Below are 14,553 nucleotides of genomic sequence, written 5' to 3'. Positions count from 1 at the left end.
CTAGTTTCTAGTGCAAAATAACTTACAAGTAACTTTTGAGGATGAAAAAGTATTAGTTCCAACAGCAGATAATTCCCCTTAGAAGAGGACATTTCTCCCACGCTATCAGTGAAATAACCTGCCAGTGGAGCTTGTACTTTTTCATTCATATTAAGGGATTATTGACTTAAAACAAGCTCCTATATCTTGCTGAAAAGTTACTTTTGTCTTAATTCAAGTGTGCTCAGATATTTGCATTAGAAACTAGACAAACAATACTTGGTAAGATAAAAAAATTTTTTGCAGTGTTCTGGCTAAACTATTAAATATGAACACATCTCGCCCTAAAGCTATTCTGCTATCACGTCGCACCTGATACAAAGAGATTCTGTCCATTAATCTCTCTTCAGTTTCTTCCACCAGGCCGACAGAGGGAATACTTCCTTCCACTGCCTCCAGCTGCCGGTTTAGATTCTGGTAGTCCTGAACTAAACGGCACCAAGTCTGAGAGGGCGAAAAAAAGTGAACAATTCAATCATGACGACATTAACAAATAGCAGAATGTGAAGAGTAATATTTCTTTGTTCATGCATATATTGGTTTAAAGTTTGTACAGAGTACATTCTAGATTTTCCTCACCTCCAGGATACTTTCCAGTTCAACTCCTTTGCTGTGTGCTTCTTTCAGGACACTCCGAGCCTCTGCAAGCGTTTCCTCCAGGTTTTGGTTTTCTTTGGGAAGCATAAGGCAACTGATCTTTCTAAAATATGTCTCTGTTAGAATCATGTGGGACTCCAAACTCTGGAAAAACTCCTAGGAAAAATGACAATGAATGCAATTATTGGGTCGATAATAAACATTCACAAAGCCCACTATTCTAAGCAGTAACAATGCATTAGTATTCACACATTTTGCTATGTTATAACATAAACTATACTATATTTTACTTTGATGCATTTTACTATGAGAAGGAAAATACTTTAGTTACTGCGTTCAGAAAATTTTAAAACACAGACACAGAATTTTCTCCCCAATCCATCCACTGAAGTCCAACATAAATTTAATGTACATAATGCATTTCATTCTTATTGTCAAATTCTTGTGCACAAAGTATTGAATTATTTTCTACATTTTCACTTCCACGACTGGAAATGACAAAATTCAAGGGTTACAAACTGAAATTACCTTATGCTTATCAAGATGATTTTGAACCTCTTCCACGGAGCTCGCCACAATTCTCTGGTCAGCCGCCATCTTGTCTTTAGCCGTGTCAACCAGGTCAGTCAAATCCTGCAGCGCACGCTCATATTGCTCCTTCAGAGCGATGTTGTGGTTCAGCCCGCTGCGTCTCGACCCCACCGTCATCAATAGCTCCTCGTACGAATCCTACATGCAGAAAACATGTGATGGTTTTATTTGCCAAAGAGAATAATTACGTTTTTGTGACATGAAGCAGCTTTATCTAAAAGATATTATTGATTACCTGGAGTTTAAGCAATTTGTTTGCTGAAATCTGATCGGGCTGCAGTGCTGCTCCTCTGGTTTTCAGCTCTATGATTCTCTGCTCAAAGTCCTTTAAGGTTTCCTCTGCACTCGCAATGACCTGGTAGAAGTGAATGGCATTCATGAATGATTAAAAACTAAAACTATCATTGATCTCGGATTGTGCTTCTCACTCACATTGAGAATCAGTCTTGTTAAGATTGTACTTTCATTACCTCCATTTGTTTTGAAGCCGGTCTATCCATTGCTCCAGCGAGGGCTTGAAGGATCTGGCATTTAGTCTCAATTAAAGCAGTTTGGAGAAGCTGCAGTTCAGTCTGTTTCACACAAATAATCTGATTGTAAGATGTGCAATAACAATGCTACAATTCAGTACAATAAAGTTTAAAAATGTGGAAAGAATAAAGTAAAGGCTGAACCTGGTAGGCGGTGAGGTTGTGTGCTCTGGTCCTCAAGTGGTCAAGCCGCTGACCCAGAGCTCCACCAAGAGTTCCCAATCTCTCCTTGAGGCAGTCCAGGTTGTCCTCCAGCAGCATGCGGTCTTCATGTTTCAACCCTGAAGACCCGGCCAGCAGAGCCTGGCTGAGCTTCACCTCTTCTGTCACGTGTTTCACATCTTTTTCCAGGATCTGAAAAGAAGATGGAAAAAGAAATAGCTGGATTTGTTCAAATAACATTCAGCTTTAAAATTACCTGAGAAATTTAGCGCATGTAAATACATAAGATCTGAGCTCTCAGGCACATTTAACTTCTCTTTTCAATCAGTCTTTGTGGTGATTTGAAATCTGGTCAAGTCTAAACTCTCATCCTGAACATGATGTTTCAAGACCTTCAAGACGAGACCTTCCTATGCTGTTGCGATCATAAGTGGAGGATGTCTGTCATTACATGTCAACATGTTCTGTAAAGTGAAGGCTCTTACTTTTCTAACATAGGTTCTCAGAAAATGTTTGCGCTCTAAACAGTGAGTCGTGTGCTGGATGTGAAACTTCAAGCTTGTTAAATTACATGTGAAAAACCTTGAGTGAGTGAGGCTGTTTCCAGTGGCGGCCCCAAAGAGGGATGTAGGGGGGCCGTGACCACGCCTGAAGAAAATGCCGGCCCCTCTAGAGAATTATGTTCAATTAATAAAAAAGAGATACAGAGTCATCTTCTTCAATCAAGCTAAACGCAAAGCCAGATAAATAAATAAATGTTTTTTAAAAAAAATTTAAAATAGGAAAATATGTAACCACTTCTTTTGTTGTTCTTGTTTGGGCCACCATTTTGAAAATGTTTCTGAAGATAATTTTTAAGTCATCAGAGGCAGTTTGTTTTACGTTCCTCGCTTTTTTTCTGCTGTTTAAACACGATGAAAAAAAAAAAAAGTAGAAAAAAAGCCAACTCGACACAGGAGCCATCAAGACGGTCTGGCTCACTGAACCAGGAAGATCTGATCAACCTGCCAGATTTGGTTGCATTGATCCTTTTCTACATTGGTCTCACTTTAAATCCGCGCAGGGAGCAGCCAGTTCACTACTTGCCTTGTTAGTAAATTGATTTGAAAGCAAAGTGAGGATTTCTGATATTTTTGAAATACAACAATACCAATACAACAAAATTAAGATTTTTTTTTTAGAGCCATACAACCACAAGTTACAAAGAAAAATTACCTTAAAAAGACAAAAATTGGTAACTGATCTAAAATGACTAATGTAAAATCTGTCATTTTTATACCTCTTGATTCTGTAACTGGGTCTCTGCATTTTCAGCCAGGAGCACAGAGCCGGAGAAGACGTTGTTCTCCACTCCATCCAGCCAGGAAGACGTGGTTGACACGGCCGTGAAGAGCTGCTGCTCCATCTGAACCACCTGGGTTTCACCTCTACCTCCAGCCTACGTAGAAAAATGCATATCGAACCACATTATTTCAGCAATACTTCCCAACAGCATAAAGTAGGATGAATAAAACAGTGTCAGGAAGGTGATAACCTGAGTGGTCATTCCTTCAACTGTCTGTCTGAAGCTGTCATAAAGAGTTTTCAGAGAGGAGTTATCCGGCTCGGCGTCTCCCTTAAACAGCGGCCCAGCTGATGTCACGCGAGTAGCTCTAGAAAACACCTGAAGAAGAAAAGAACAGACAGAACGGTAAAAAAAACAAACAAAAAAATAACACACCACACATTATGATGTCTTTCTGTCACATCCATATGTGGAGAAAAAAGTATGTGGTACCGGCTGCTTTTGGTCCTGCTCCAGAGTTTTTTGTAGAAGCTGCAGTTTAGTTTTGAGCTCCAGTCTGAGGCTGTCCCATCTCTGCCTCATCTGCTCTCGTCTGCTCTCAGACAAAGCTGCAGGCGAGAACGGTTGTGTTGTGCTGCAAAAACAAAACACATCTGTGATTAGTGCTCAGTTTATTAAAGCTCAATCAGATCTGAGTTGCATCGGTAACGTACCTGGCACTGCTGGGCGACGCTTGCTGGATGAGAATTTCCTCTCCTCTGCTCGCCACTGACTGCAGCAGCTTCTTCTGCTCTGCAAGCTGCTCCTCCAGTTCCTTCAAAAAAACACACACTGGTTACATCCTGATGGAACAAAACATACTTCAGTCAACAAGACACGACTTAGGATTTATCCCGATCATTTGCCATTCTGGTACAACACAGTGTTCATACCTCTCTTTAATTTATTTACAATTTGCATCTTGTCCTGCGACAGACCCACACAAAGTGCTGTTTAATAGCAAATTAAAAGAAAAAGGCTCCGAGGTCTTTAAATGTTTTTGCAAAAATTGAATCCAAAATTTCTCATCTAAAACAAATCTGGAAATATTTGTCAATGGGTGAACGTGGCCGGTGTGACTGGAAAAGCACCGTACAAATTCACTCCACTCAAACCACTGTCACCTTCTGTCTCTGCAGACTGTCTTCATGCTGTTGCGTCCGTGTGGTCCGGGCTTGGACCAGCCAGTCCTGCACGCTGGGACTCGACGAGAGACTGGAGTCCGATTCGCTGTCTTCAGGCTCTTGCAGAGAACCCTACAGAGGCAGCAGTATTTAAGATTGTAAATCAGGCTAACATCCAACACTATCAAAACACAGAAACACCTAAAACCAGGGGTTTCCAAACTTTTCCATTACACATGCATTAGCTTCTGACTGGGGACTCAATATCAGGAATTCAACATACAACATCGCTCAGAGCACAAAGCATAGAATTAGACTGAATAGATCTCCCCAAGGGCTGCACAGTGGAGCAGTTGGTAGAGCTGTTGCCTTGCAGCAAGCAGGTCCTGGGTTCGATTCCCGGCCCGGGGTCTTTCTGCATGGAGTTTGCATGTTCTCCCTGTGCATGGTGGGTTCTCTCCGGGTTCTCCAGTTTCCTCCCACAGTCCAAAAACATGACTGTCAGGTTAATTGGTCTCTCTAAATTCTCCCTAGGTGTGAGTGTGTGTGTGAATGGTTGTGTGTCTCTGTGTCTCTGCGACAGACTGGCGACCTGTCCAGGATGTACCCCGCCTCTCGCCCGGAACGTAGCTGGAGATAGGAACCAGCAACCCTCCCGACCCCATTAGGGACGAAGGGTGTAAGAAAATGGATGGATGGATGGATGGATAGATCTCCCCATATGGATTGGGCCCATTCTCACTGATGCCCGATCTACAATTATTTCCAATATTGGGACTGAAACAATTATTATTATCGGCTCAGTGCGTCTCTAGTTAAGGGCCCTGCAATGTCCTTCGTTCTGTTGCCCACGGTGAAAGAAACGCTCACCTGGATGCTCAGCTGTTTGTCTTGTAGCATCCTCTGCAGCTCCAGTAAGCCGCCCTTTAACATGCGCAACCTCGCAGCCAGCTGCTCGGCGTCCGCCCTGGTGTCCGACCGGCCTTCCCGCAGCAGGTTCTCGCTGCGCACCGACAGCTCGGTGAGGGCCAGCACTTTTTCTTCGATCTCCAGCAGCATGCTCTGCAGAAGCAGCAGCAGAGAGGCCAGCTCATACATGATCTCTCCACTTTTTTTTTTTGATCTCCTCAACTCTACGCAGCAGAGCCTCTAAGCAGGGCAGCTTTCCCCGGCCGCAGGGCAGAGGACGCTCCCCTCCTCGGCCCACCTTTCCGCCCTGGTCTCCTGTGCGGCATATTAGCACTAATCCTTCACGCTCCGCGCTCTGCGGCGCACATCCACTCAGACGAATTCAATAACAGTTCTCTTGCGGTAAAAAACATTCTAAATCCCCAGTGTTCATCGATGCCCATTGGTAAAAGAAGCTCTAATTTATGAGCACGCATAAGTATTGGCTCTCCTTTGAAGTGTTGCAGCAGGTTCTCCCTCCGTCCCAGCCTCCTGTCTGCTCCTCACTGTTCTTCCATTCAACCCCACTTGGATATTCAAGCAGCTTTGTCGCTAGCACAAATAGCAGGCCGTATTAACAGCAATGACTCCTCCCTGCGGCTTTACCACGCCTCTGTTCCACAGAGACCTGACCGTAATCTTCTTAAGGCTCATGCTGCAGTCTTTTAGCAAACCAGGTATCTGAATGTCACTCTAACTTCATTAGCACTGTTGTTTACTCTCTGCGAAGCCCCCGTCCTCTGAAAGGCAACATGTAGTGCGCAGAATCATATTGGAAAGGTGAATGTTAATGTGTCTTGCACATGCAGTTTTACTCCTTTAAGTATGTGCTAAATCAACAGTTACTGACATGGCACGAGGAGATACGATTTTTAAGATTCAGTTAAAATCTAATTCTGAAGTATCCTTTGAATGAACCTTCTTAAGTTTATCGTTTGCAGAACCACGTTTGGCTGCAAAAATAGCAGCGTGTTTTTGGGGGGTATTCTCCACTGAAGGTTTTTCCAGTGGAGAAAGAGATGCTTGGTGGAGAAGAGATTGCTCTTTATTTAGCTCCATCAATATACCTCCAGCTTTCCTTTTACTGCAGAAGAAAAGCCTCCATGCATGTTCGTGAGGACTGGATTTTTATGCGATTTTGCCTCACAAAGATCAATTTTTGTTTCATCTGACCAAAACAAGGCAATTTTCCCATATTATTAGTTAAAATGTCTTGTTCCACCGACAGATTATTTCAGCTATAGTTAGTACTTTCTCATCATCTTAATAAAAAGGTCATATATCTTTCTTAAAAGTTACTCATAATTTAGTTTTGTCTTTTTTATGGAATACTAAAATATTTGCACTACAAAATAAACCAAAAATACTTGGTAAGATTTTGAGTTTTTGCAGTGTGCTGAGTTTGTTAAGATCAATTCTGCTTATATCTAGAAGCCCTTTGTAGTTGAAAATTCATTTAATTGTTATTAATGTGCATTTCATTTTTAAGGCAAGTCTCAAGTGCCTACCTGGCATTCTGTGAGCTGGTGGTTTTCGTCGGCCTCCTCTGCAGGGCTCGTGTCGAGGATGCACATTACAGCGCCGCGCGTTCCAGTCAGCCACTGATCCAGTTCGTCTATGTCAGTGAGATAGGACTGCAAAGCTTCTTCCTGACGCTGACCCTCCAGACGGTCTGTGGCGCGCTCCTGCAACAAGACCGATCAAACTGAATCTGCTACAAAAAAAAAAAAGGTGATTCAAATCTGTTGCACATATTGTGCGCACAGCTTTTATTCAAGCTGGGTTTCTTTGAGCATTTCTGACTTCTAAATTGTTCGTTTTAGTGATGGCAGCAAAATATTACGACTTCCCTCATGCACGCCTGCATGGAGACAAACGTACCTCCAGTAGTTGTTGTTTCCCTGAAGCTTTCATATGGATGGTGGCCATCCTCTCAGCCAGCACAGCGAGTGAAGACTGCATGGCAAGCTGGTCGGCCAAATCCGAGTCCACAGCATCGGCAGCGATGTCCTCCGTGAAGCCCGCCTGCAGCCTGTCGATTTCTCCCTGGACACTGTGAATCTCCTGGATGAGATCCTGAACACAACAGAAAGATTAGGAAAAGATTTTCTTTAGGTCTGTTTTCTTTAAAACGTCTCCTGCGATTTAGTTTTATGGAATGGATATGCTGTATTGTTCCAAATATGCCGTCAAACACCCAAAAAATGTCACAAAAATGAAAAGTAAAGCTTGTTTTAAAAAAAATACATGAGAAGAGAGCCGCGTTTTTCACAGCATGAAAAAGTAATCTCGTAGGAACAACAAGGATACAAAGACTGAAATGACATTCAGGTGAGGAATCACTTCCCCACAGCCTCTGGGCAAGGCACATGAACCACATGTCGTCTACCAACACGTCTATCAGTGTATTAATGTTTGTGCGTTTGTCAGTGCAAACATGTGAATGCGTCTCAAGTGCTTTGAAGGGTTAGTAGTACTAGAAAAATGTTGCATAAAATGAGTCAATTTACCATTTTAATAGCAGCAAGTGACGGCTAATTTATGCTGAAGTCAGAATTCAAGGTAAAATAACAAATAAAATGAGAGGAAAACAGGAGGGTCTGAAATAAGGAGTGAAAACTAGGAGGTGTGAGTATTGACTGAAGGCAGGGATTGATGGAGGACAGGCTTAAAAGGGGAGGAAAGTGAGGGAATGCCTTAAAATATTATAATCCAAACACTTAAAATAATGTTAATGTAAAACAGAAATTCGATCTGAACCACAGGAATATTAACATCAGTTAAAATTTGATTTTATGTCTGTGATTCAGGGTTACTTCCACCAAATGCTCATTGCTTCACTGTAACATTACAGGTTAAAAAGCTCCACAAAGACATTCGTGATGGCAGAAGAGTATTTACAACACTCACCTCATGGGCCTTCATGCTGCTGTCTGGGCTTTTGTCCGCCTCCAGTGGCTCACTGAGCTTGGACTCCAGTGTTTCCATTTTAGAGGAGATTGACTGCAGCGAACCTTGGTAATGCTGCTGCTTTTCCAAAGCCTCGTACAAGGATCTCTGCTTCTCACTTATCTGTGTGTGTCAGTGAGTATTAACACACAGACGGTCAATTTGGGAAGCCATTAACCTCAGTAGTAATAAAACTGTTAATAAACCAGACTTCCAAGAAGCTTACATTATGATTAACTATCTTACTAAGATAAATTTTAATATGATGAAATCTAGTGGCTAGAAAAAAAAAATTTGCTACACACCCCAACATATTAATTCAAGGCTGTCATATTCTAAAACGCTAGGATTTAATGAACCCATGTTGCAGATTAAATAAAAGACCAAGTTAATTAGAAGTGCAACAATTTGTACTTTTCCCATACCACATTCTTTAAAGTCTCCCATGAGCGCTGTAGGTCGTCTAAGTTTGCCACAGACTCGAATGTTGGGTCGTATAATTCCTGAACTGGAGCTCTGGTGAGGATTCCCCGTCCAAGCTGCAGAAAACAAACAGACCGCACATACACATTACTACCCATGATAAGTGAAATCAGTGTCAGTGGCCGAGTTCTGTTTTTGTTTTTTTTATTTACTGCAGTTATTGCGCGAAAGCAGTGCTCAACATTTGTACTACACACAGAGTTGAGCAGAAAGGTATTTCAGTTATTTGGTGTTAGGAAACCTGGCAGAATTAAGAGCAGAGGAGGGTAGAAACCTTGGTGAGAGGGCCTTCAGCGTGAGAGACAGGAGAAGGAGAACGGCACAAAGGAGAGGAGGAGACCTCGCTGTTGGTGCCCTCCTCCCCAGACTCCTCAGTGACGGGGGACAACAGAGTGTGACAGCGGCCAGCCGTCATCTGACAGATCATGCGAGAAACAACAGAAGACGCGTGAGGCTTTTAGGAGAATATTAATCGGGATGCTTAGTTTTTTTTTAATTATTAAAACAGCAGAAGAACTTCACAGGCTGATGAGTTGAGAGCCAAATAAAAAACTTGGAATCAGAAAGAATCAACATTGCATTACATAACCTAATTTCTTCAGTTTGGAAATTGGATAATATTCTCTTACAACTACAGATTGTCCTGAAGATTTCCTGGACTTTTCTTCATCCAGGTCCTCCAGCCCCTCAGGCAGTCCTTCCACGTCACTCACAGTCAGCAGCATGGTGGCGTGCTTGGCCTTCACTGCCAGCATCTTGCATTTGGAGTTCAGTGAAGCTATTTGCTCCTGGTAGCCTTTGATCTGCTGAGCGAGTTCCTAAACAAACAAAAAAGTACAAATTGAGAAAATGTGCAAGCATTTTCTAATTTATTTGCATTCAGGGTTTTTCAATTATTCCCCAGCATGTGAATTATAGAAAGAATGAGGAGGTTTCACCTCATGGTGCAGAATCTGGGCCTGCAGCTCCTGAATGTTACTGGTGGGGATCGGTCGGTCCTGAATGACCCGATGTGCTTCCTCTATCAGCCCCTGCAGATCTCTCACCTCCTGTTCATATTGCTCATACTGAACCACCGCCTCCTGGACAGCAACCATACAGAATTTGTATTTGTAATAACAGCTCTACATTGAACGCTTAAATATACATTGCTACATTAGCAGATTCATTTTCTCGTTTATGTGTGCTAAAACAAACTCATGCTGGCAGAACGGTACTGTAGCACCTGTAGTATGTTGCACTGCTGTATTGCCACGTGCTGCAGCTGACTAGCTTCTTGCTGCAGACGAAGAGCTGTGCGACAAATAGCCAGGTTGGGCATCACCTCCTCTGGGACCTGCAGGGCGCTCTGGCACAGCTGCACCGCCTGCACCTGCTGCTTGAAGCTCTCCATGTCGGCCAGCAGCCGCTGCAAACCCAGAAAAAGTTTTATGATGCCAGCAGAGAGAACATGGTGAATTAAAAAGCGACTGACGAAGGCACCTGTCTCTGAGTGAGTTGCTCTTTGAGGCTCTGCCGGGCTAACTCCGGTGACGTCAGCGTGGCTTGAACCTGCTCCAGAGCAACATGCAGGGCCTTGACTTCGAACTCCAGAGCTTCCATGCTCTAAAATAACACATGTATGGATTAATCTGGAATTTTTACTACCAAACAAAAACCCCAAAACACCATTTTCACTGCACCTTGTGTCCGTCTTGGAGGCTTTGCAATCGAGTCTTGATGCTTTGTTGCAGCTCATCGGTGTGTCTGCTGAGTTCACACACCTCCTGGCTCATGGACTCAACCTGCAGCACCTCAGACAGAAGGTCTACTTTCTCCGCCATAGACTCCAGGTCGCTGTGGAGCTCTCGGGACTCACGGAAAACAGCCTGGGTGACAAAATTATTAGTCCATCCTTCCTGCTTTATAAAAGTATGTGCAAACTCCTACAGGATATCCATCTAATAATGCAAAAACAATACTCAGTCGATGAAACGTCACAAATTGCTCCGCTCACCTGATACATCCGTATCTGCTCCTGCAGGTGAACAGAGGAGTTCCAGATGATGTTTGCTCTCACCAGGCTCTTGGCTTTCTCTGACCACCTCACTATGAAGTCCAGCATCTCATTATACTCGTCTAAATAGCAGACAGCCTAAACAGTCAACAACAGATATTTTTTAATAACCTTGCGTGTCTCAGTGCATATTAGCATAAGGATTTACAAAGGTATTCATGAGCCTTGATTCTTTCGTGTTATGAGGTTACAACCACAAACTTACTGGGTTTTTAGGTGATAGACCAACATAAAGTAGTCTGTATTTGTGAAGTGGAAGAAAAATGACTCACAGTTTTCCACATTTTTAAATAAAAATTTTTTTAAATTACCCTTTTTTTTTATTTAAAATGATTGGATCCAAAATAAAGCCTGCTCTATATATCATACAACCTCAACACAATGCACTAATGTTTGTTTGTAGTAACCTTTACGAGGCACAGTGCGGCGGTTGGAGAGCACTGTCTTTTTTAAGTTAGGAGAACGATAAAAAACCCAAACCTTTTTGAGCCAATTGTTCCTACAGTCTGCTAATCGAGTTGTATGATGATGCATCTCTGACAGCTTGTTTATAGCATCACTCAGCTGCTTGGCCAGGAGGGGGTTTCTGCGGCCGAACTCTTGCACAGCAGTATCCAGTTCTGCCAATGTGCGGCCGCAGGAGTCCAAATCTTCAAAAAGACTCTGAGGACAAAATTCAATCTTTTATTGTTAAGGGCAAGGCGAATCATATTTCAGAGTAATGCATGTTAACTTGACCAACAAGCAGAGAAAGCGTGAACAAAACCTACCTTGACCTCTTCTCTGGCATGGTCGACATCAGGAGATTTCTCCTTAAACTTATTTGAGATCGTCTTCAGTTTGTCTGACATGCCGTGAATTCTGGAGCTGAAGTCATCCTTTATTTCTCTAGTTCTCTGATATTCTCTCTCTTTACATAGAACCTGGATCATCGGACGAAACGACATAAAAATAAGGTTAGAAAACCAGAACAACTTTCTGAGCTGAGTATTTCTTATCAGGTTTGATTTACCTGATCTTCAATCGCCCCGAGTGCAAGTGAGACCTCAGCTAGTTGCATGGAGATTTCAGACGGGAGGATGGTGTAAAGGTCCAGGTACTTGCTCTGCTGTTGTTCGGCTAACTTATCCACATTCTGCCGATAATTAATTACTTCCCCATGTACAATCTACACAGAATAAAAGAACAATTTAAAAGAAAAAACAGCAGCACATATACATAAATGTTAGCAGCTTCCACTTTCTATACTTTGATTCAAGGAACATATTATCTGATGCAAACATCAGTTAAATTAAAATAAACTTCAATATGTTTGTATAATACAAATATCCTGATAAAGAAATTAACCAAGGTATTGACTGGTGACCAAACCTGGACAATATTCAACTTGATCAACCCTGAAATTAAAAAATCCAATCTGTTCCAATTAACATACACACCAAAGAGCCACAGGGTTGGGGTAACAGTAACACTCTTTTGGGCTTCCAGTCTTTGACTTATAGGGAACTTTGAAAACTCAGGGTGAAAATAAGATGATACATTCTCTAAGCAATATACAAGAGGACAGATGTTTACAGTTACTGATGCTACTGCGCCAATTGCTAATACAAAATGTTAAAGAAAACTTGTGCAATGACGTATAATGAAAACTATAAAAAAAATTTAACCTGTTTTTAAGCAACTCTTTTCATACAAGCAGTATGACTTAATTAAAATACAGTCATGGCTGGAAGAATAAAAAATGTTTGGCTCTTAAGCAGAAAGTAGATTTGTCTGTAATTTATATCAGCAGGCCAAAGCTGTACAGACAATGAGGGATTAGAAATCAATCAGAAAACTCTTATAGGTGCATCTCCAGAACAAAAATAAAAAAATCCCCCAAAAGACTCACCTCAAGTTCCTGCAACAGAGAATCGATGTCTGGGGTGGGATTGAGAAGAAGCTCTCTGGTCTCCTGGATCCAGGCTTTCACCACTCCAAGCTCCTTCTCCACTTCCTCCCTTTCCCTGAGCTCCTGAGCTGCCTGGGCCCGCTTGGTTCTCGACTGAGTCAAAAGGCTGCAGGCAAATGTCAAAATAAATATTCAACACCATCTTTTACCAAATGCATGTACTTATTGTACCATTTGTAAGACAAAAAAACTCAGATTCATTCAACACTAACTCTGGCCAGACTTGTTACCTTTCCATTTGGTCTTGGACTGCCCTGATTTCTCTTAAGCTAGGCAGCTCGTCTTGATCTGCTGTTGGTGAAGGCACCTCCACGTCGTGCAGCAGACTGAGCGCGTACTGGCGCAGCAGCATGAGGGACGAGAGTTCCCGCTCCAGGTCTTGGCTCAGCAAGTCATGCTGATCCAGCAGGGACTGCAGAGTGGCTTTGGACGCCTTCTCCACAGCGCTGTCAGGGAAACGGCTCTGGAGCTCCTCACAAACCGCTCGTACTTTCACCATCTATACCAAAACAGACATTTTGTATCACAAAGTTTTGTTTTTGGTTAAATTTTCAAGATCGTTTGCCTTTGAGCTGTGATATTACCTTTTCTCTGAATGTTTTCCACTCCTGGGCCGTGTCCTCAAGAACTCTTTCCTGTCCCCTCGCTACGCTGCGCAGGCGCGTCCAGCGCTGCCACACGGTGGTCATGGAGCGACTGATGGTGGCCTTGCTGGCGTCACTCCCCACCAGCTCCAGCTGAGCAGCTTGTTCTTCTAAACCACTCAGCTTCTCTTGAAACCCGTTCACAAGTGACACCAGGGACTAAAAAACAAACAGAGATTTATTAACACATTCAGTGTCCTTATCAGTATTTGTCAGTATCCATAAATCCATAGATTTATGGATTTTCTTTACCTTATGTCAAGTTGCAACAACAAACTTCAATGTGTCTTAATTAGGATTTTATCAGCACAAATAATTATTGTTTTAAGTGAGCTAAATACAAATGCACACTACAGTTTTCAGATTTGTATTTCTGAAAATCATTCTCTTTCGAACCACAACAACTTTATGTTGAGTTTTTAAATATTGCTGTAAAAATGTGAATCAGTTCAAAGGGTCATTAATATATTTGCAAGGCAACACGATGCATACCCTGTGACTACAGAGCTTGTCTTCAGCCTCCTGGTTTGTGGCCGCCTTGGCTGTAGAAAATTCTGTGAGTTTCTTTTCGGCTTCGTTCATTAACTCAATGACAGTCTGTCTCGCTTCCTGGAATGATTTCCACTGGGCCACACAGCTGAGAAAAGAATACTTAATTAGATTCCAATGATCTTACAGATTAAAATTAAAGTCATCATAAGTCATCATTAGGGAAACGTGTGGATCCACATTAGCAGACCAGGTTTTTGGACTGTTCAGGTCCCAAAACCTGGACAGTCCCAAAACTATCCTGGTCAGATGCACATGCTGTATAAAGGTGACGAACACAATTATACAGATATTAAAGATAAACTTCCAGATAATCTATGTGAGGAAACCAGTCATTACAACTAAAGAAACTAAATAGATGTCTGCAGCAGATTTCCTTTAAATTAAGGCTAAAGCCCCACTTGTTTGGAGTTGCCTTCAGTAAGAGGAACATTGATCAACAAATTTTTGTTGCTTGATGATTCTGATGATGACATTTGACAAAATCTCATGTTTATTACTTGTTTCATAATTGGTGACTGCAATATTTTTATGATGTAAGAAACTTCAAACTGCCTTGTTTCTGAAAATGAGCTACACGAATGTAACTTATACTTTTGCTAGCTA

General features: G+C 42.2%; 1 protein-coding gene across 10 annotated transcripts in view; it reads right to left on the bottom strand.

Moving 5' to 3' along the window:
- syne1b (spectrin repeat containing, nuclear envelope 1b) overlaps nt 1-14,553 on the bottom strand; it is a 100,981-nt gene that overhangs the window by 24,576 nt on the left and 61,852 nt on the right. For 9 of the 10 annotated variants that reach the window (XM_044142328.1, XM_044142336.1, XM_044142337.1 and 6 more), the window contains 30 exons: nt 13,891-14,035; nt 13,339-13,557; nt 12,985-13,253; nt 12,695-12,860; nt 11,816-11,971; nt 11,574-11,726; nt 11,284-11,466; nt 10,744-10,881; nt 10,430-10,615; nt 10,230-10,352; nt 9,973-10,155; nt 9,686-9,829; nt 9,377-9,565; nt 9,022-9,162; nt 8,690-8,803; nt 8,226-8,387; nt 7,197-7,391; nt 6,824-7,000; nt 5,238-5,429; nt 4,368-4,499; nt 3,918-4,018; nt 3,697-3,838; nt 3,454-3,582; nt 3,199-3,357; nt 1,902-2,111; nt 1,698-1,799; nt 1,463-1,582; nt 1,165-1,365; nt 619-792; nt 352-483 (listed from right to left, as the gene is read on the bottom strand). In XM_044142328.1, the coding sequence (XP_043998263.1) occupies nt 352-483; nt 619-792; nt 1,165-1,365; nt 1,463-1,582; nt 1,698-1,799; nt 1,902-2,111; nt 3,199-3,357; nt 3,454-3,582; nt 3,697-3,838; nt 3,918-4,018; nt 4,368-4,499; nt 5,238-5,429; nt 6,824-7,000; nt 7,197-7,391; nt 8,226-8,387; nt 8,690-8,803; nt 9,022-9,162; nt 9,377-9,565; nt 9,686-9,829; nt 9,973-10,155; nt 10,230-10,352; nt 10,430-10,615; nt 10,744-10,881; nt 11,284-11,466; nt 11,574-11,726; nt 11,816-11,971; nt 12,695-12,860; nt 12,985-13,253; nt 13,339-13,557; nt 13,891-14,035 (4,837 nt within the window). The remainder of the gene's footprint in view (nt 1-351; nt 484-618; nt 793-1,164; nt 1,366-1,462; nt 1,583-1,697; nt 1,800-1,901; nt 2,112-3,198; nt 3,358-3,453; nt 3,583-3,696; nt 3,839-3,917; nt 4,019-4,367; nt 4,500-5,237; nt 5,430-6,823; nt 7,001-7,196; nt 7,392-8,225; nt 8,388-8,689; nt 8,804-9,021; nt 9,163-9,376; nt 9,566-9,685; nt 9,830-9,972; nt 10,156-10,229; nt 10,353-10,429; nt 10,616-10,743; nt 10,882-11,283; nt 11,467-11,573; nt 11,727-11,815; nt 11,972-12,694; nt 12,861-12,984; nt 13,254-13,338; nt 13,558-13,890; nt 14,036-14,553) is intronic. The other variant, XM_044142335.1, reaches the window with a different exon arrangement.

Source organism: Gambusia affinis, linkage group LG16 (assembly GCF_019740435.1).
Source record: "Gambusia affinis linkage group LG16, SWU_Gaff_1.0, whole genome shotgun sequence".
Taxonomy (NCBI): Eukaryota; Metazoa; Chordata; class Actinopteri; order Cyprinodontiformes; family Poeciliidae; genus Gambusia; species Gambusia affinis.
This window is presented reverse-complemented; position numbering and strand designations above follow the sequence as displayed.